The 21,312-nt window shown below is 41.9% G+C and overlaps 1 protein-coding gene across 3 annotated transcripts in view; it reads right to left on the bottom strand.

Annotated features, from left to right (window-relative positions):
• SLC25A16 (solute carrier family 25 member 16) overlaps positions 1-11,359 on the bottom strand; it is a 33,252-nt gene extending 21,893 nt beyond the window's left edge. Inside the window, exons 1-3 of one of the 3 annotated variants that reach the window (XM_067025505.1) lie at positions 11,090-11,359; positions 4,994-5,086; positions 4,765-4,800 (exon numbers count right to left, since the gene is read on the bottom strand). Coding sequence is in view for 2 of the 3 variants with exons in the window: in XM_067025504.1 (XP_066881605.1) it covers positions 4,994-5,086; positions 11,090-11,210 (214 nt within the window). In the remaining variant the exon portion in view is untranslated. The remainder of the gene's footprint in view (positions 1-4,764; positions 4,801-4,993; positions 5,087-11,089) is intronic. The other 2 variants (XM_067025504.1, XM_059052709.2) reach the window with 2 other exon arrangements.
• Between the last annotated feature and the right edge of the window lie 9,953 nt (positions 11,360-21,312).

The following is a 21,312-nucleotide window of genomic DNA, read 5'->3' as shown; positions in this document are numbered from 1 at the left end:
GTAATTTCTGTATAACAGTTAAAGCTACTTAAAATATATCATATGTCCAAATTATGTAAATATTCCTCATGTAAAAATATAAAACATACTATATCAAGAACAGCTACAAATTATAGTAAATTATAATTATTGCAAATTATATCAATCTCTAGCAACCTAAAAGAATATTAACAGAAATATATTCAACATCCAGATAATGCACTGCAGATGACTATCTGGAAGGAGGAAGGAAGGTTTCCCAGACTGACCCAGATACCTGTGTGGTTTGTTTATAAAAGAAGCTGCTAAATAAAAGAAACAAATAAAAAACCTACCAATTAAAAAACTATTTAAATTGGGGGGCAAATTTTCATTAGGAGTACACTTTAATTAGGAATACAGAAAAACAAAGGCCTGAGTTCTGATCCGATACACTGATATGTTTATTGTTCTAATAATGTCAATCACTAATCCTGTTTGCAGTACAGACTTCTACATTCCATTATTAAACTATTTAAATTCCAATATTAAACTATTTAAATTCAGGTTCCTTTCCAAATTTTTCAAACAAAAATTAGATCAAATATGAAAGTAAATCACTGGGCTCATTTCAAAGTTTAGAATTCAAGTAACCTTTGATCCCTTCGCAGAAATCAAAACTGTAGGTACTTACTAACATCCAAGAAAAGATATACTCTAAAAGCATTTTTAATAAGCAGATATCTAAGTGGACTAATAATGTATTAAAAAGAATTCTATTTGGGGAGTTCCCTGATGGCCTAGTAGTTAGGATTCCAGGCTTTCACTGCTGTGGTCCGGGTTCAATACCTGGTTGGGGAACTGAGATGTCGCAAGCCATGTGGCACGGCCAGGGGGAAAAAAAAATGGAATTCTACTATATATATATACACATACAGCTATATGTATACTATAAAGTTCTTCCAAAATACATGAATAATACAACTAAATATATTCACCCCTCCCTAAAAAAATTTTTATCAAAGACGTCCTCTTGCTGGAAGAGAAGACTAATGATAAGCCCAGTTTAATTTTATTTAAATGTGTTCATAATAATTTAAGGGTAATCAAAGTTAGAACAGTGGCCACCTAGAAGGAATAGGAAGGCTGACGATGAGAGAGAGTACAGAGGAGGTTTCAACTGCACTGATGATGTTTATTTCTGAAGTTGGTTTCCACTGTACTAATGATGTTTATTTCTCAAGTTCTGTGCAGCTCCCCATATTTATTATATTATTCTCTAAAACTTTTTTTTTTTTTGCGGTATGTGGGCCTCTCACTGTTGTGGCCTCTCCCGTTGCGGAGCACAGGCGCCGGACGCGCAGGCTCAGCGGCCACGGCTCACAGGCCCAGCCGCTCTGCGGCATGTGGGATCCTCCCGGACCGGGGCATGAACCCGTGTCCCCTGCATCGGCAGGCGGACTCTCAACCACTGCGCCACCAGGGAAGCCCTCTAAAACTCTTTGATTGTTACAAATATTTAAAGAGAAATCATTAGTAGAAGTGAAATAAAGTTATTTCAAAAAAAGGAAATCCAGGGACTTCCATGGTGGTCCAGTGGTTAAGACTGTACTTCCAGAGCAGGGGAGCACAGGTTCGATCCCTGGGGGGGGAACTAGGATCCCACATGCCGTAGGGCCAATAAATAAATAAATTTTTTTTTAAAAAAAAGGAAATCCAGGAAACAAGGAGCAGGGGAGGGTGGCTGGGGAGGATACAAGAAAAGCACAATGAACAGAAAGCATAAATCTATGATTGAAAAAAAAAATCTAAAAGATATAAATCCAGGACTTCCTTGCTGGTCCAGTGGTAAAGAATCTGCCTTCCAGTGAGGAGACACGGGTTCGATCCCTGGTTGGGGAACTAAGATCCCACATGCTGCGGGGCAACTATGCCTGTGTGCTACAACAAAAGAACCCATAACAAAGATCCCGCATGTCGCAACTAAGACCTGACACAGCGAAAAATAAACAAAATTTTAAAATATTTTTTTTAAAAAAGATATAAATCCTTCTATTAAAAGCCAAAGACTCTCAAATTCTGTTAAAAGGCAATGTCTAACCAAATGCTTTTCACAAAAATCTCACCTAAAACAATAACACAGAGAGACAGAGGAAGAATGGATGTTGAATGTTTTCAAATGGCATTTAAATATCCATTGAGATAATTACGTTATTTTTCTCCTTCAACTTATAGTCTGTACTATTTTTACTTTGGGAAATTGAGATTTTCTTTATGGCATAACACTGAACCAATTTTTGCATGTGTTACAAGCATATTTGAAAAGAATATGTATTCTCTGCAGGGTGCAAAGTCCTCTTGTCTATGTTATATCAAGCTTGTGTGTTATTTAGATGCTTTTCTGTATCTTTATTTTGTCAAGATAGGATTACAAGAAACTAACAGTTGGTAAAATATAAGCATATGCTTGTGTATATATACATAAGCTCTGAAGGAAAATGGAAGAAAACTAAATGCTTGATTCTAACAAGGGGACAGGGGCTTCCCTGGTGGTGCAGTGGTTGAGAGTCCGTCTGCCGATGCAGGGGACATGGGTTCGTGCCCCGGTCCGGGAAGATCCCACGTGCCGCGGAGCGGCTGGGCCCGTGAGCCATGGCCACTGAGCCTACGTGTCCGGAGCTTGTGCTCTGCAACGGGAGAGGCCACAGCAGTGAGAGGCCCACGTACAAGGGGGATGTTTGCTTTTGTACTTTTTGAATTATGAACCTGTGAAAATATTATACATTCAAAAATAAAAATAAATTTAAAGGATTTTTAAAGAATCCTATTATGATTCAGCTACCTATTTTTATATCACATTGACTGTAAAAAGTTAAATGGAGGTCAAAGATTTTTAATATATTACAGGAAAAAATTCTTTACACTCGGTACAAATTGGGGAAGAAGAAATTCTAATTATACCCCTTCCTTTTCATTTGGCCACAATAATTTTGATTCAAAATAAAAAGTAGTTTTTGATGGCTTGGGAATAACACCATACACTTTTTAAAAGAAGCTAAAGTAGAAGTTTTATTCAATAGCATATCTTTATCATCTTTGACTGTGAAAAATCATGTTTTCAAATTTAAGCAAAACTGAAAAACTATATTATGCATGTAAAAAGGGAGGCACCTAGAATAAAATGCTCAACAATATTTTTAAAATAAATTAATAAGCCACTAATACTTTTCTTTTGGCTTGTATATTTTAAAGATACATGAAACTCCATACTCTACGCCAATAGTTCATTGTTGCACTACAGGAATTGTGTTTCAAATTTTGCATGCCTTGTAGGGTACACTGTAACCCGTGGCATGCAGCCCTGTAGAGCGTGAAATCTAATGTGAATATGTAAACTAACGATTACAAATCAGGAAACAAAACAACATACATCAGCATGGGGAGAAGTTTAAAAGAATAAAACAATACTGCTCAGACATTCATATGCTGGGTCACTGTCAAACACCATGAGATACTGGGTAATATAATTCATCTCCTTTTCACCCTCAATTTAGACTACAAAAGAAAATCATTTCCTTCCTTTCCAGTTTTATATAATCTCTCAATAAGTTCAAAGGTCTGATTCTTTCTATACATGAGCAGTACACTGAGAAGATGTAGAATTCATTTCTGGATACAAAGATATTAGCAAAATTTTTCTTTCAATTTAAAGAACAGACTGACTTTGTATTAAAAATATTGACAGGAAAAAGAGACACAATAAATATAAAATCACATTTTAAAAACCCAATTGTTAAAATAATTGATTCTTATTCACTCTGTTAAATATCTTTCTTAAAAATGATGCATAAATCATGCAGAGCACACATCATTCCCATTACTGAAGTATGAAACTGTAAAGCAATGGAGTAGTATGAGTTAGTTGCCTTGACCTAACTTCTTTCTTGGTCTCTATCCACATTACATTTTTTCTTTTAAATCTTTTTCCCTCTAACTGAAAATTTAATATATGTTCAACATGTATTACAAATTAGCTTAGAGGAAAAAAATTACCTATAATCTCACCACTGAAAATTAACCATTTAATGTTCATATTTCTCCTAGCCTTTTGTCTAAACACGTTTACTTAGATAAAATGCAATATGATTAAACCATTTGCAAAATTTTTTCATTTAATTAATATATTATGAACATTCTTCCTAGTCAATTAACATTCTTTTACAATTTTTAATGATTGCAAAATAGCCTATAATATGGACTTATTTATTTAAGTAATACTTATTATTTAAGTTAACTAATTCCCTATTATTAAACATTTTGGTTGGCTCTTTTTTTTTTTAACCAACATAAATAATGCTTTGATTCTTGTATATACATATTTGAGCACATTTCTGATTACTTCCTTGAAACAACCTCCTAGAACTAGAATTGCAAAGCCAAAGAATATGTATCTTTTCAAGACTTTTGATGCATATTACCAAAATGCCCTCCAAAAGGGCTATAAAAAATCCTTACTCCCACCAATGATATATTAGAGTGTCCATGTTAATTATAATAGCTGATTTTTATGTTTACAAGGAACAACTAAGGGCTCGATATTTTTTTAACAATGCAAGTTTATCCATATATAGTAATTGCATTGGATTCGCTTGCCCTAAGATATCTACAACACATGCTTAAGTGTTTAAAGGAATAAACCTTACCTCTATCACTAGCTGGATTTTATTTTTAATCAAGCTGAGTTATTATGTGTGTCTGTTAAGGATGTGATTTGTTAATCTCAATAAACAAATATGTAGTACTCACTTCAATGATTCAAAGATTTTGGAGTACATTAATACCCTAAAATGATAAACATATATAACCATTATTGCAAATGAAACAATTAAAATAGATAAGAGATACAACCCTCGTAAAATCTGCCCCCAAACTTGAACTCCCTTTTGTGTCCTCTTTCCACTATAATTCACAGCTAGAAACGAAGACAGCAGATGGATAACATTTTCATTTTTCTCTTTAGCATCCATTAACTCACCCAAGTGTTTGTAATGGTGATTGTGAGCTTGTAATAAAACCTTCACTCGATCCAAAGGAGCAACTGTTGTTTTGGCACAGCATCCAGCAATACCTAAAAAAATTGAAAAGATCAGGAAGAAATTCCATACCATTTCTTTCCAGATGGAAATCATTATTTAGAGGCTAGCATACCCTCTAATCTCTAATTTGATCTCCATGGGTAGAACTGCCCAGTAGCAGGGATATGTAGATGATGGGCCCCCATTCTCTAAAATTTAATTATTTAGCATGTCAGACTTAATTAGTTTGAAGAGTGTAAATCTGCCCCCTAATTCCTGATGAACACTGGAATCTTGCTAAATGTGGTTATGGAGACAGACACTTTGAGGGATTTACCCACCTATAAGCTTCTGTTTGAAATAGCATCTTCTTCTTCTGGATGACTTCCCATTGAAATAATCAAATTTCACCCGTAAAATTCAGTCATTCATTTATCCACTCAGCAATTATGTATTTGGTCCCTACCACATGCCACTGTGCAGACATGTGGATGACAGTAAAGTGCATACATGGGCTTTAGCATAAATCAGAATCCAGGTGAGCTCTAATAGCTTGGCATGCTTCTAAGGTGACTATATATAAAGATTTTTTGCTACAGACTGTTTGTGTCCCCCCAAAATTCACACATTGAAAACTAATTCCTAGTGATGGTATTTAGAGGTGGGAGGTGGTATTAGAGGAGTTGATTAGGACCCTCATGAAAAGAATTAATGCCCTTATAAAAGAGGCCCCAGTGGGACTTCCCTGGGGGTCCAGTGGTTAAGGCTCTGTGCTTCCACTGCAGGGGGGCATGGGTTCAATCCCTGGTCGGGGAACTAGGATTCTGCAGGCTGTGCGGTGCGGCCAAAAAAAAAAAAAGAGGCCCCAGGGAGATCCCTGGCCCCTTCCACCATGTAGAAACACAAGCTATGAGGAAGCAGGTCCTCCCCAGATATTTGCTGGCACCATGACCTTGGACTTCCCAGTTTCCAGAACTATGAGAAAGAAGTTTGTTGTTTATAAGTCACCCAGATTACACTATTTTTGTTATAATGGCTTGAACCATCTAGGACACTTCTGTAAAGTACCTTACATGTAGTAAGCACTCAACCAAATGAGTTGTTACTATTATAAAAAGGTGGACAAAAAAGTCCTTGGTGTCTTTTTTATGGTTATGTTAAGCTCTTCATCATTGCATATTTGTTAAGGAAGGTACAAGAGGACTGGGATATTGTGAGCCTCTTTACTACTGCATCCCCAGAGACCAGTTCAGGGCCTGGCACCTAACAGGTACTCAATACCTGTTTACTGAATGAATGAAGAGTCTTACTTTACAAAGTTTTAAAAATATAAGACAAAATCACTCAAAATCCACACACATTTACTTAATAGCTCAGCATGTAACTGATGCTAAAATGCATATTCTGAAATACCCCAAAATAAAATGCCTATTTGTGCTCAAATATTAAATCCACATATAAGTTTCTATATCAAGCTTCTCTTATCTGAACTTATGGAAATAACAGTCATGGCCACTCAAAATTGAGGATAAGCTAAAAATAATTTTCATTCGGGTATATTTGGTTTCAGAATAGTTTATTATATTATTATCTTCCCATTCATTATGAAATAACCATATAAAAATTATTTAGAAACTGTTCAATAAGTAGTTTCTTTTATTTTATTTATTTATTTATTTTTGTGTGTGTGGTACGCGGGCCTCTCACTGTTGTGGTCTCTCCCGTCGCGGAGCACAGGCTCAGGACTCACAGGCTCAGCGGCCATGGCTCACGGGCCCAGCCGCTCTGTGGCATGTGGGATCCTCCCGGAACGGGGTACGAACCCGCGTCCCCTGCATCGGCAGGCGGATTCTCAACCACTGCGCCACCAGGGAAACCCCAGTAGTTTCTTTTAATAATATCTTTACTTGCTTATCACATCACTTTATAGCTCAATTAATCATCACAAAAGTCCACTGAGTAAGGTCAAGTAGCCTTTATCTTTATTTTGAACAGGTGAACTTAAGACATTTGCCAAAGCGGACTTCCCTGGGGGCACAGTGGTTAAGAATCCGCCTGCCAATGCAGGAGACACAGGTTCAAGCCCTGGTCCGGGAATATCCTGCATGCTGCAGAGCAGCTAAGCCCGTGCGCCACAACTACTGAGCCTGCGCACTAGAGCCCACAAGCCACAACTACTGAACCTGCATGCCGCAACTACTGAAGCCCGAACGCCTAGAGCCAGTGCTCTGCAACAAGAGAAGCCACGGCAATGAGAAGGCTGCGTACCACAACGAAGAGTATCCCCCGCTCAACGCAACTAGAGAAAGCCCGCATGCAGCAATGAAGACCCAATGCAGCCAAAAATAAATAAATTTATTTATTTTTTTTAAAAAAAGATATTTGCCAAAGACCACTGCTAATCACCAAAAAAAAACATGTATGGTTTCCTTTGTACCAGGTACTAGACTAAGAGATTCAACTGCAGGCACTATGCCAAGGCTTTTACAAGTACTTTCTCATTTAATTATTACAGTTACATTCTGAGGTAAGTACTCTTATTTTCCCATTTAAAGGATGGGGAAACTGAGGCAAAGGGAGGTTAAGTAAGCTGCCCAATGGTATTTTCTCATATCACTTGGACCAGGAGCACCTATAATGGTTATAAAAATCTGTGTGCAACTTTTAAATACCCATTTTATTCAAATAAGAAAAAACTAGAAAACAAAGCAAATTTTCACAATAGATGAAACTGGTAAATCCATACAATGGAATACTACTACTGAGTAACAAAAAGGACCACACTACTGATACATACAACATGGATGAAACTTAAATGCATTATGCTAAGTGAAGGAAGCCAGACTCAGAAGACTACATATTGTATGATTACATTTATATAACATTCTGGGAAAGGCAAGACTATAGAGACAGAAAACAGATCAGTGGCTGCCAGGGGTTGGAGATGAGAGGAAAGGCATGAGTACAAAGGAAAGTGGAAATAATTGGGGGTTATGGAACTATTCTATATCTTGACTGTGGTGGTCATTACAAAACATGTTTGTTAAAACTCATTAAACTGTACACACGAAAAAGGGTGAACTTTACTGTATATAAATTATACTTTAACTTGATATTTTAAAAAACTATAAAAACAAACAAAAATATTGTGCAAGGTTCTAAAAAGTACACAGCTTAATCAAGATTCCATTGCAGGGCTTCCTTGGTGGTGCAGTGGTTGAGAGCCCGTCTGCCAATGTAGGGGACGCGGGTTCGTGCCCCGGTCCGGGAAGATACCACATGCTGCGGAGCGCCTAGGCCCGTGAGCCATGGCTGCTGAGCCTGCGCGTCCGGAGCCTGCGCTCTGCAGCAGGAGAAAAAGATTACATTGCAGAGTTTCCTATACTTGCTGTCTCCAATTTCTTTCTTCCTCTTAATAGATTTTGTGTAGTAAAGTATAAGATACATAGAGAAAAGTGCACAAATCACAAGTATGCCACTTAATAAATTACAGTAAGGTGAATACACCCACATAAAGACCACCCAAATCAAAAAATGGAACATTACCAGCCTCCCAGAAGTCCCTTTCCTCAAATCACTATTTGCCAATCAGCCTTCTGAGTTCTAACAACATGGATTTAGTTTTGGCTGTTTTTGAACTTTATACAAATAAAATCACACTGTTTACACTATATCTGGCTTCTTCTGTTCATCATTATGTTTGTGAAATTCATACACGTTGGTGTGGTGGTAATTTACTCATTTTCAGTGCTGCATAGTATTTCACTGTATGATTATACCATATTTTGTTGTACATTCCTTTTTTTAAAAAAATTATTAATTTATTTATTTTTGGCTGCATTGGGTTATAGTTGCAGCGTGCAGGCTCTTTGTTGCAGCATGCAGGCTTCTCTCTAGTTGTGGCCAGAGCATGTGGGCTCTGTAGTTGCATCATGCGGGCTCTCTAGTTGTGGCACACAGGCTCAGTAGTTGTGAAGCACAGGCTTAGTTACACCACAGGTGGGATCCTAGTTCCCTGACCAGGGATTGAACCTGTGTCCTCTGCACTGGAAGGTGGATTCTTAACCACTGGACCACCAGGGAAGTCCCTTGTTATACATTCAAACATTGATGGACATTTGGGTTGATTCTGCTTTGGGGATATTATGAATATCACAGATAAGAGCAGAAATAGATATGTTGGGTATATACCAAGGAGTGGAACTGCTGGATCATACAACTGCTAGATCAACTGCAGGTATACAAATGTTCAGCTTCATAGATAACTACCCAGCCAGCTCTCCAAAGAGGTTGTACCAATTTGCATTACCCGGTTGCTAACCCTGCCTACACATTACCAAGACTCTACTCCAATGTCTAGTCAACATCACAAAATGTAACATGTCCAAAACTGAATTCCTGATCTCCCCCAACAACCATCATGAACGTTGTTCCAACTACAGGCTTCCCATTTCAGTCAATGACAACTTCATCCTTTCAGGTGCTCAAACCAAAATAAGCCTCCCTTGACTTCTCTTCTTTGCCCATCTCTAATCTGTCAGAAAATCATTTATTCTATCTATATCCAGATTATCACAATTTTTCACCACCTCCCCTGCTACTAACCTGATCCAAGCCACCACGATCTATCATCTGAATTACTGCAATAACCAGCAAACTGGTCTCCCTGCTTCCATATTTACATCCCTGAAGTTATTCTCCACAGAGCAGCCCAAGTAATCCTTTGGAAACATGTCATATCATGTCACTTCTCTACTAAAGACCTGCAATGGCTCCCTACTTCACTCCAAGTCAAAGTTAGAATCTTTACAGTGGTTTACAAGACCCTTCATTTCCTGCCCCCTTTAACTTTCTAACCTTCTTCCCCCATCAGCACCACCTGGCTCCAGCCACATAGGTCTCACTGCTGTTCTTTGAACCGATAAGGTCCTCCCTGACTTTGAAGACTTTGCTTTAGCTTTTCTCTCCAGCTGGAAGGCTCCTTCTTAGACATCAACTTGCTAAACTCCCTCATGTTTTCAAGTTTGCTCAAGTGTCATCCTCCCAATGAGACTTATCACGAATTATCCTATTTAATACTGTACCCACATAGCCTCTCCATTTCCTTGCCCCATTCTCCTTTTTACTTCTTCCCATTCATCATGTTCTAATATACTATATAACTTATTTTTTCATTTTGCTTATCGCCTTTCTCACAACAAGTCCCCAACCAATGTAAACTCTAGGATCTTTGTTTTATTCCCTGATGTACACTGAGCATGTAGCAGACACTCAAATATTCGTTGTATAAATAAATGAATGACCTTTTTATCAGAACAAAATAATTCTTAATACTATTGCAGCATACAGATATCTTTCTACAAGTCCTCATAATGTGGAATTTTAAAAATTCCCAGCCTTTACAAGTAATTAAGTGATGACAACCCAGACAGTCAACTAAGAGAGGGTAGAGACCGAAACACCTCTTTATGGGAAAGCAGAAGAAATTTCTGAGAGACAATACGAAACTTCTGGCCCGACAGTCACACCAATAGTAGGGCTGCACCAGCTATCTGTCAAGTACCTGTGGCACAGTTTTCTAGAACCACCGGATCCAGTTTTGGTTGTAGTCAGTTTTGCACAATTTCCCAGTCATCCTTAAAAAGCTGACCTCCAATGTTTATTTTCTTTTAAGCAAACAGCAAAATCCAATTCTACTCTCGGTCGTGCACAGTCTTTATAAAAGAAAGGAGTGCCCAGCATGTTGCACTGAAACCCTGACGTCCTTTAAGGGACTCCCCTCTTTTTCCTGCTATCCAACCCTGAAGAACTGGTGCCTGGTTCAGCCCTTCCATGGCTCCAGCCGCTCCTCGACAGCTCGAGGCCCTTCCTCCCCAGGATCCTGCTGTCATTAGTCAAGTGATTCTTAGAGGTTACAGCGGGTCCGGGCAAACACCTGGCAGGGCATTGGAGCAGCCAGAGTCCAAGAATGTCATCGCGGCCGCATACACCCGACCTGCCCCGGATCCCACCCCGGCCACTCCGTGCGCGGCCAGGTCCTCCCGGCGGAAACCCACCTCCGGCCAGGAAGGAGCGCAGCCAGTAGAAATCTCTGCGGGCGGCTGGCCCTCCGGCTCCTGCCGCCTGCGGCATCGCGGGAGGTGGCTCGGCTGCTGCCAGGGCCGCCGCCGCCGCCATCAGGACCAGGGCCGCGTCGGGAACTTTGGTCGCCAATTTATAACCCAAGCGCCCTAGCCATGGCCAGAGCAGGCGGTGACAGGGCACCGACCGCCGCACGGCGGGACGGAACACCACGGGCGGCGCGGCGCTGGCTGATGGCGTAGGCCAGGGGCGGGGCCTGGGTCAAGGCCCGAAGCGGGAGTCACCAGGGCTGGTGACCTCCCCCTCTCCCCAGCCTTGCCCCACATCTCTACTTCTGGCCTCGCTGTGCAGGCGTCTTCTGTTACAGGCGGAAGAAGGGAAGCATGGCCAGCGAGAAGGTCCTTCCAAAACCCACCACCTCAGAAAGCTCTCCCCCGTCCATCAACCCATATTGATCATCATCGATCGACATGTAACCGTCCATCGGGCTGCCTTCTGACCTTCCCAAAATGAACCCTTTCCAGAACCAACCTTTTTTTCCTCACTCTTTCCAGGAACTTCCGAAATTGCACTGTCTCCCACCTGATCAGCTCTGCCTTCTCAGGTCTTCTCGCTGAACCTCACATTCTGCCTCCCTAACCCCCCCCCCAACAAGCTTCTATTCCACCCCCAACCCAAAGAAATAATTGCTAAAGCAAGTTCTTCTTTCTTTGGGGCGCTACAAATTACACAAATACTTCTGCCTTGCCAGGACTTTCTGAATCTGTGCTTTGTGCTTAGCTCTCAAATTCCACCGCTCTACTCCCCACCAAATCCTAAACTCTCAGGAACCTTCCTCCAGTTTCTTCTCCCTGACCCCGATGTATTACAAGACTATTTTTTTCAAACCACCCCTTACCCAGCACTATTCTCTTACTGTGCGTCCCTTATCACCTCCAACTTGAGCAAAATTCATTCCTGTTCTTTGTGACCAAAGTTGTTCTGAACTTTTATCCTCTTTTTCAGAAATTACCTATTATAATTTTCGTTAATACTTAGTCCAATCTTCCCTATTATTGACACTGGTCCCCACTTTCTCTTTCTATGGATATGCCTCTGCAAGGTGTTTCTGGCCGACATTTATCATTAATGGTGAGTCCAGATTTCAAATTTAGTTTTTCCCATGTTCCCAAAATTCAATTTCTACCAGAAAATACAGACCCATATAATAATATCATTATTTATAATTTGCATGTCTAATGTGAAGAATTGAAAGCTCCCCAAAGTGGGGATGGTTGCACAACATTGTGGATGTAATTAATACTACTGAATTGTACGCTTAAAAATGGTTAAAAGAGGGCCTCCCCTGGTGGCGCAGTGGTTGAGAGTCCTTCTGCCAATTCAGGGGACGCGGGCTCGTGCCCCGGTCTGGAAAGATCCCACATGCCGCAGAACGGCTGGGCCCGTGGGCCCGTGGGCCATGGCCGCTGAGCCTGCGCGTCCGGAACCTGTGCTCCGCAACGGGAGAGGCCACAACAGTGAGAGAGTGAGAGGGCCCCGTACTGCAAAAAAAAAAAAAAAAAAAAAAAAGTTAAAAGAGAGTAAAAAAAATTTTTTTTTGGCCCTGTGGCTTGTGGAGTGACCAGGTGCCCCGTGCAGTGGAAGTGCAGAGTCCTAACCACTGGACCGCCAGGAAATCCCTGAAATATGTTTTATTACAATAAGAAAGGACAGAGGGCTTCCCTGGTGGCGCAGTGGTTGAGAGTCTGCCTGCCACTGCAGAGAACACGGGTTCCTGCCCCGGTCCAGGAAGATCCCACATGCCGCGGAGCTGCTGGGCCCGTGAGCCATGGCCGCTGAGCCTGCGTCTTTGTTTGTTTATTTATTTTGGGCTGAGTTGGGTCTTCGTTGCTGCCCGCGGGCTTTGTCTAGTTGTGGCGAGCAGGGGCTACTCTTTGCTGTGGTGCACAGGCTTCTTGTTGCTGTGACTTCTCTTGTTGGCAGAACTCAGGCTCTAGGCGCGCGGGCTTCAGTAGTTGTGGCTCGTGGGCTAAGTAGTTGTAGCTCGCAGGCTCTAGAGTGCAGGCTCATAATTGTGGCACACGGGCTTAGTTGCTCCACAGCATGTGGGATCTTACCAGACCAGGGCTCGAACCTGTGTCCCCTGCATTGGCAGGCGGTTTTTTAACCACTGCACCACCAGGGAAGTCCCCAGGTGTTTTTTTTTTTTATATGTAACAAAAAAAGAGAAAGGTCTATGCTTTCATATTACGAAGAGGGACTGGTTTGGAACTTCCCTGGTGGTACAGTGGTTGACAATCTGCCTGCCAATGCAGGGGACACGGGTTCGAGCCCTGGTTCAGGAAGATCCCACATGCCACGGAGCAACTAAGCCCGTGCGCCACAACTACTGAAGCCTGCGCGCCTAGAGCCTGAGTTCTGCAAGAAGAGAAGCCACTGCAATGAGAGGCCCATGCACCACAACGAAGAGTAAGTAGCCCCTGCTCACCGCAACTAGAGAACGCCTGCGCGCAGTAATGAAGACCCAATGGAGCCATAAATAAATAAATAAATAAATAAATTTAGAAAGAGGGACAGGTGTAAGGCACAGAAATGGGATAGGAATGTTGGCACAAACTGTAAAGATGAAAATATACAGAATACCAAAGGACAAAGGTTTGGCAAAGGTTTTTGTTTTTGTTTTTGTTTTTTGTGGACCATTTTTAAAGTCCTTATTGAAGGGACTTCCCTGGTGGCATAGTGGTTAAGAATCCACCTGCCAATGCAGGGGACACAGGTTTGAGCCCATGCTGCAGAGCAACTAAACACGGGAGCCACAAACACTGAAGCCTGCACACCTAGAGCCTGTGCTCCACAACAAGAGAAGCCATCGCAATGAGAAGCCCGCGCACCGCCACGAAGAGTAGACCCCGCTAGCTGCAACCAGAGAAAGCCCCCGTGCAGCAACGAATACCCAACACAGGCAAAAATAAATAAATAAATACATATTTTTTAAAGTCTTCGTTGAATTTGTTACAATACTGCTTTTGTTTTTGTTTTGTTTTTGTTCTTTTTTAAAATAAATTTATTTATTTAGGTTGCATTGGGTCTTTGTTTCTGTGCACGGGCTTTCTCTGGTTGTGGCAAGCAGGGGCTACTCTTCATGGCAGTGCACAAGCTTCCCTTATTGCAGAGCATGGGCTCTAGGCACGCGGGCTTCAGTGGTTGCGGCTCACAGGCTCTAGAGCGCAGGCTCAGTAGTTGTGGTGCATGGACTTAGTTACTCCACGGCATGTGGGATCTTGCCGGACCAGGGTTCGAACCCGTGTCTCCTGCATTGGCAGGTGGATTCTTAACCACTGCACCACAAGGGAAGCCCCTGCTTCTGTTTTATGTTTTGGTTTTTTGGCCATGAGGCATGTGGGATCTTAGCTCTCTGACCAGGGATTGAACTCACACCCCCTTGCAGTGGAAGGTGAAGTCTTAACCACTGGACCACCAGGGATGTCCCAGGCAGTTTTTTTAAAATATGGGCAATACATGAATACCGTATAGACTGGATATAGCAATAACTACCTAAAAAGCCTTCTTTGGGGACTCCCTTGGCAATCCAGTGGTTAAGACTACACACTCCTGATGCAGAGGGCACAGGTTCTATCCCTGGTAGGGGAACTAAGATCCCACATGCCGTAGGGTGTAGCTTAAATAAATAAATAAATGTAAAAAGCCTTCTTAGAAAGCTTCACCCAACCCCACACATACCCCGACGTTTCATGAAACAGGGATAAATCAATGTGCCTTTTATTATTATTATTGCTTTCTGCAGTAGAAAAGTCTACTGTTATATTAGCCAGGCCCCATCTGGCCTGGCCTAGACCTGGGCCCGGAAATAGCTGAGAAGAGCCCGTCCCCCCCACCAACTACTCCAGCTTCTTTTTGTCTTGCTTCTGCTCCTCGTCCAGCACCAGGGTTCGTTCTCGCTCTTTCACCAGCTGGACACCACAGTAGGTGACAAACAGGATGGCCAGTGTGGTCTGGGGGAACCCTGTGAGTAGCAGGCACTGGGTGACCAGCTCTGTGAACTCAAGGCTGCTCAGGCTTACAAGGTTGTACATGATGATGGCCGAGGAGTTCATGGCCCCAAAGATGGCTGAGACGCTGCGGGACATCTGCTCCCACAGAGAGGCCTCCATGTGCGCTAGGGACCCCCACTCTGCCAGTTTCTGTACCCAGAGCTCAAAGTTGAGGCCAAAGCAGTGAAGACATGACCACAGGTAGACATTATCACAAGGCCCAAGCCACAGAGTGGTGATGGCACATGTGGCCACATTGGCCCCCGACTCTGGAATCACCGCAGAGTGCTCCGCACCAATGTGGTCATACATGTACTTGCGAAGCCAGTTGTTGATGCCACTGTCAAAGTGCAACTCCACGAAGACATAGAGCTGTGATGCACTTGGGAGGCTGGGGAGGGTCCAAGTGGTTGCAACGGTGTCAACAATGCTGAAGAGCATGGCCGCCTTCACTCACTCACATACCAGCTTTTTTTTTTTTTCACATACCAGCTTTGAGTAGGCTAGGCCAGCCAGGGACAGGGGGTCGTCCCTGCCTGGGGGGCATTACACCTTCCCCCACCCCCCCACTCCGACCTGGGCCTCCCAAAATCCAGGGGAGGCCCCATTTTAATAAACATTGTCATGGACCTTAGCTATCTTTTATTTATTTATTTATTTATTTATTTATTTATTTTTGGCGACACTGTGAGGCTTGCAGGATCTTAGTTCCCCGACCAGGGATCTACCCCGTGCCCACTGTAATGGAAGCCCAGAGTCCTAACCACTGGACCACCAGGGAATTTCCTTAGCTATCTTTAAGTTAGGCTAGGTAGTCTCTTTTAGACCACAGATCATTAGCATTTATTTACTTAAATTTACCAGGAATTAGCATCATATATCACAGATGACTTATAATTTAAATAATTTTGGAGTCATATATAATTTATCCGATATATAACATATGATCTTTGCTCCTTTAGTGGCGTTTGTACACTCTTTAATATGGTTTGATTTTTTTTTTTTTTTTGGCATAGCTGCACAGCTTGTAGGATCTCAGTTCCCCAACCAGGGATTGAACCTGGGCCACGGCAGTGAAAGCCTGGAATCCTAACCAGTAGGCCACCAGGGAATTCCCTGATTTTTTTTTTTTTTTTTTTTTCTGATTTTTTTTTTTAAAAGCACACTTTGGTTATGTTTTGACCTTAGGTAATTAGATCTTAAGAAATTGCATAAGATAAAGATGATTCTTATTATTTTTGACTCTAGAAATAATATTAGATATGCTTAAGTTGTGACATCAGCTTTCCATGGCTAGTGTACAATAGAAAAATTTTGTGAACATGAGGTAAAGTTTAATCAGGAAAGCAGGGATTTTAGGAAACAGCTTCAGGTTTCTTTTTTATTATGGCATTAGTAATCTGGTATTCAAACAATGAAAAGTGACATTTTTTAGTCAAACCTTTTTCTACAGTCCTCCAAAGCTGTACATTAAATTTCTAACAGAGTATAGCGAAAAAGAACAGAAACATTGAATGTCTGTTTCTCTACTTAGTAGGTAAGTGATCTTTTTTTCTAAATTTTATTTATTTTTTGGCTGCCTTGGATCTGCATTGCTGTGCATGGGCTTTCTCTAGTTGCGGCGAGCAGGGGCTACTCTTCATTGTGGTGCACCGGCTTCTCCTTGAGGTGGCTTCTCTTGTTGCGGAGCACGGGCTCTAGGTGCGCGGGCTTCAGTGGTTGCAGCACACGGGCTCAGTAGTTGTGGCTCGTGGGCTCTAGAGCGCGAGATCAGCAGTTGTGGCGCAGCACAGGCTTAGTTGCTCCGCAGCATGTGGGATCTTCCCGGACCAGGGCTCGAACCTGTGTCTCCTGCATTGGCAGGCGGATTCTTAACCACTGGTCCACCAGGGAGGTCCCGTAAGTGATCTTAAAGACAATAAATACCTGATATTCAGTTTCTAACCTGTAAAATATGGGTGATTCCCCAGATATGATATGGATATCACATAAAATCATTTAGACAAAGGACCTACCACAGTGCACAGCACATAATATGTGCTATATTCCTTTCACTTCCTTAGTATGTGCACCCCTAGACCTGCAGAACAGATCAGTATTCATTCAATCCATACATATTTACTGTCCACCTACTGTGCACCAGGTGTTATGTTAGATGGTCAAGCTATGAAAATAAGATTAAATTCCTACAAAGACTTTTGTAAGAGAGCAAGCAGTTACAAAAAAGTAAGTATAATTTGTCAGTATCTGTCCACTATTAGGGGTATGCATAGAGTACTATAAGGAACAAAGAAGGAAGAGACCAATTCTATTGGGGTGGGGTTGGGGGAGTAAGAAAACCTAGAGAGTTGAGCTGAGCCTTGAAAAATGAGTAAGAGTTTTCTGAATATTTCAGAAGAGGAACTACATCATCTCAGTGTAGTTACAATTAGATATAGCAATGAACTGGAAATTATTTAGAGAACTGATCTAATTTATTTTTGTTGTTGTTCATCACATATTTCTTGTACAGGTGCTAGGCATCAAAGATACAATAGTAAATAAAAACTTGGTCCCTGCACTTCAGGGAGCTTATATTCTAGTGGAAAAGAGATCTTAATCAAGTAACCACAGAAATTTACGTAAAATTTAAACTGGAATAAGTACTTCAGGGAACTAAGTTCCCACATGCTGCACAGCATCGCCAAAAAAAAAAAAAAGACCATAAAACAGGGATTGACCTAAACCAGTTTAGAGAAGCCTTCCTTAAGGAAATGATGCTTGAACCCAAAGGTGAAGAATGACTAGGGCTTAACTGAGGAAAGGAAAAAGAAAAAGCATTCCAGAAAAAATAAACAGAGCTTATGGTGGAAGAGTTTGGTGTCTTCAAGGGTCTGATCACAACTTCGAATGCATTACCATGCTATGTCCTTCCAGGCTTCTGGCAGGTCACTCACATTGACAAATGTGTAAGACAATAGAGGGAGCTGCTAGACTGAAGAACTGTAAAGTGCTTGCTTTCCCTAAAATGAAACTTTTCTGCAGATGAAATTTACTGGTTTATAAGAGTGGAATTATTGGTTTGTAATTACAGAAGAAAGCCACTGAGGCTGGAGTGAGAAGAACTAGGATGTTTGTGATATAAGATGAGATAGAGAAATAGGTCAAGTCTTATAGCCGCCGGCAGCCTTGTAGCCCCCGTAGGAATCTTGACATTATCCTTAAGCAATATGAAGCCAGTATTAAGCTGTGGCTGACGTGGTGAGGCGTGTATTTCAAAATGATCATTCTGCCCATGGCTTGGACAATGGAACAAGGACAAAAGTGGACGTGAGTACACTATTGCAAGACGTGGCAATTGGTCTAGAGTAAAGGCCATGGGAGTGGAGGGAAGTAGATGGATTCGAGGCACACTGAAGTGATGCAATGGACAGAACTTGGTGATAGATTCAATTAGGGGGTGAGGAAGGGGAGATAAAGATAATTCCTAGGTTCCTGGTTTACATGACTGGATGGGGAATTCCCTGGCAGTCCAGTGGTTAGGACTCTGTGCTTCCACTGCAAGAGGCATGGGTTCAATCCCTGGTCAGGAAACTAAGATATCACAAGCCACGTGGCGTGGCCAAAAAGAAACCCATGAAAAACATGACTGGATGGACTCACTGAGGCAGGAATCACTGGAAGAGGATCAGTTTGTTGTTGCTTTAGGGCAAAGCAGAAGGACAGGGGAGAGGATGAGTTGCATGGTTAGGACACACTGAGTATGCGGAGGCCTCAGAGACATCTACAAGGAGATACTAAAGAGTAGAATATATAAGGAGCAACCCGGGCTGAAGATATAATATTAGTAAGTCAAGCCTAAAGAGAGAGAGTGAGAACCTAGAACTCAGCCTTGAGTAACTGCAACACCTAATGGCCAGTTGGAGAATGATGAGGCGGTAAAGGAGATAGAGGAGTAGATAGAGATGTGTGTGGGTGAGGGGGTGAGGGGGTAGGATAGAAGCCAATGGAAAGGAGTGTTTTAAGTATAATGTAGTATTGGAAACGTTGAGTTTAAGATGTCTATGAAGGATCTAAGCTGAAATATTCTGGGAATTCCCTGGCTGTCCAGTGGTTAGGACTCTGCACTTCCACTGCAAGGGACACGGGTTCAATCCCTGGTCAGGGAACTAAAATCCCACAGGCGCGTCCAAAAAAAAAGAAAAGCCTGGAGCAATGGGATTCAGTCTAGAGAGATAAATTTGGAAGTTTGGGGCATTTACATTACAACTTAAAGCCATGTTTATTTAGAAAGCATAGTATAATGTGTAAAGACATTACTCAATCAACGGTAGCAATTGTTATTCACACACTTGAGCAATAATAACACTGATGGATTTACTTAGTGTTTTTCTCTGAGAAGATAAAAACACTTTGGAGATATTATCCAGTTGCTTCTGTCAGTCAGTATTTGACCTGTCAGCAATATTTATTGAGGGTATTATAGTATTAGGTCCTATAAAAAGATAAGACACAAAAGAAATAGAAGATATGAGTCTTATCCTTAAGCTTTCACGTAGTTGGGGGAACAAAATGTTGACGTATGCAATACTAATGAACAGAGTCAAAATTACATAATCAGTGATACAAATTAATAAAGTTCAATGCTATTCTTCATGAATGCTGAGGAGAGGTGATAATTCAGAGGTTATCTGTGTTTGGTGGGGTTGTTTAAGAACAATTTCCTAGAGGAACTGAGTTGTCAGTGGATTTTAAATAATAGAATTCTACAGATGATGAAGGCCTTAGAAACCTTTAAGACAATGATAACTATTTTTTTGTTTTTTTTGATGGGCACTTACAGTTTCCAATTTTTTTTTTTTTTTTTTTTGGCTGTGTTGTGTCTTCGTTGCTGTGCGAGGGCTTTCTCTAGCTGCGGCAAGCGGGGGCCACTCTTCATCGCGGTGCGCGTGCCTCTTACTCTTGCGGCCTCTCTTGCTGCGGAGCACAGGCTCCAGAAGCGCAGGCTCAGTAGTTGTGGCTCACGGGCCTAGCCGCTCCGCGGCATGTGGGATCTTCCCTGACCGGGGCTTGAACCCGTGTCCCCTGCATTGGCAGCCGGATTCTCAACCATTGTGCCACCAGCGAAGCCCCCAATTGTTTTTTACCATTGTGAAATACAGTGAAATTGTGTTGCTGCAGACACAAACCTACCTTCAGGGCCTTTGCATCTTGCTCCCTCCTAAGCATAAACTCTTCCCAGTTTCCTTCCTTAATCTCTTTCAGATCTATTCCATGAGCTGATCATTGTATTTAAAATTGCAGCCTTCCCCAGCACTCCCTGTCCCCTTCTCTGCTTTCTTTCCCCTGCCTCTGACCATCACCATCTGACACACTATATGTATTCTGCTTTCTAGCCTTTTTTATTCTCCTGGCCCCGTTCCATGATTGAATGCAAGCACCACAAGAGCAGAGGTTTCATTTTGCTCACTGCTGTTTCCCCAAAGTATGGAACTGTGCCTGGCACATGGTATGGACTCAACTAATATTTATGGAATGAAGAGAATAAGCGTTGCCATGGTCTTTTTAAAAAAATTTATTTTATTTATTTTTGGCTGTGCCTGGTTTTAGTTGTGGCACATGGTATCCTCGTTGAGGCATGTGGGATCTTTCATTGTGGCGTACAGGCTTCTCTCCAGTTGCGGTGTGCAGGTTTTCTCTTCTCTAGTTGTGGCGCGCAAGCTCCAGGGCACGTGGGCTCTATAGTTTGCGGGCATGCCGGCTCTCTAGTTGAGGCCCACGAGCTTAGTAGTCGTGGCGCAAGGGCTTACTTGCCCCGGGGCATGTGGGATCTTAGTTCCTTGACCAAGGATCACACAGTCCCCTGCATTGTAAGGCGGATTCTTTACCACTGGACCACCAGGGAAGTCCCACCATGGTCATTTTTCTACATCTTTGTGTGATTTTCCCATTTCAATACTTTTTAAAGTTAATCATTTCAATTAATTGACAAAAGCCAGGATATTGGTATTACATGATAGTCTTTCTCTTTTTGTTCTTTAAGATAATCAAGTTTTGAGTCAAACTCTCACAAGATATTAACAATTAGGCTTTTGGAAACATTGACTGAGAAGAGTCCCATTTTTCATATCAGATTTATTTTAAACACCATATTTCTTTCTCTGATC

Source organism: Kogia breviceps, chromosome 2 (assembly GCF_026419965.1).
Source record: "Kogia breviceps isolate mKogBre1 chromosome 2, mKogBre1 haplotype 1, whole genome shotgun sequence".
NCBI classification, from domain to species: domain Eukaryota; kingdom Metazoa; phylum Chordata; class Mammalia; order Artiodactyla; family Physeteridae; genus Kogia; species Kogia breviceps.
This window is presented reverse-complemented; position numbering and strand designations above follow the sequence as displayed.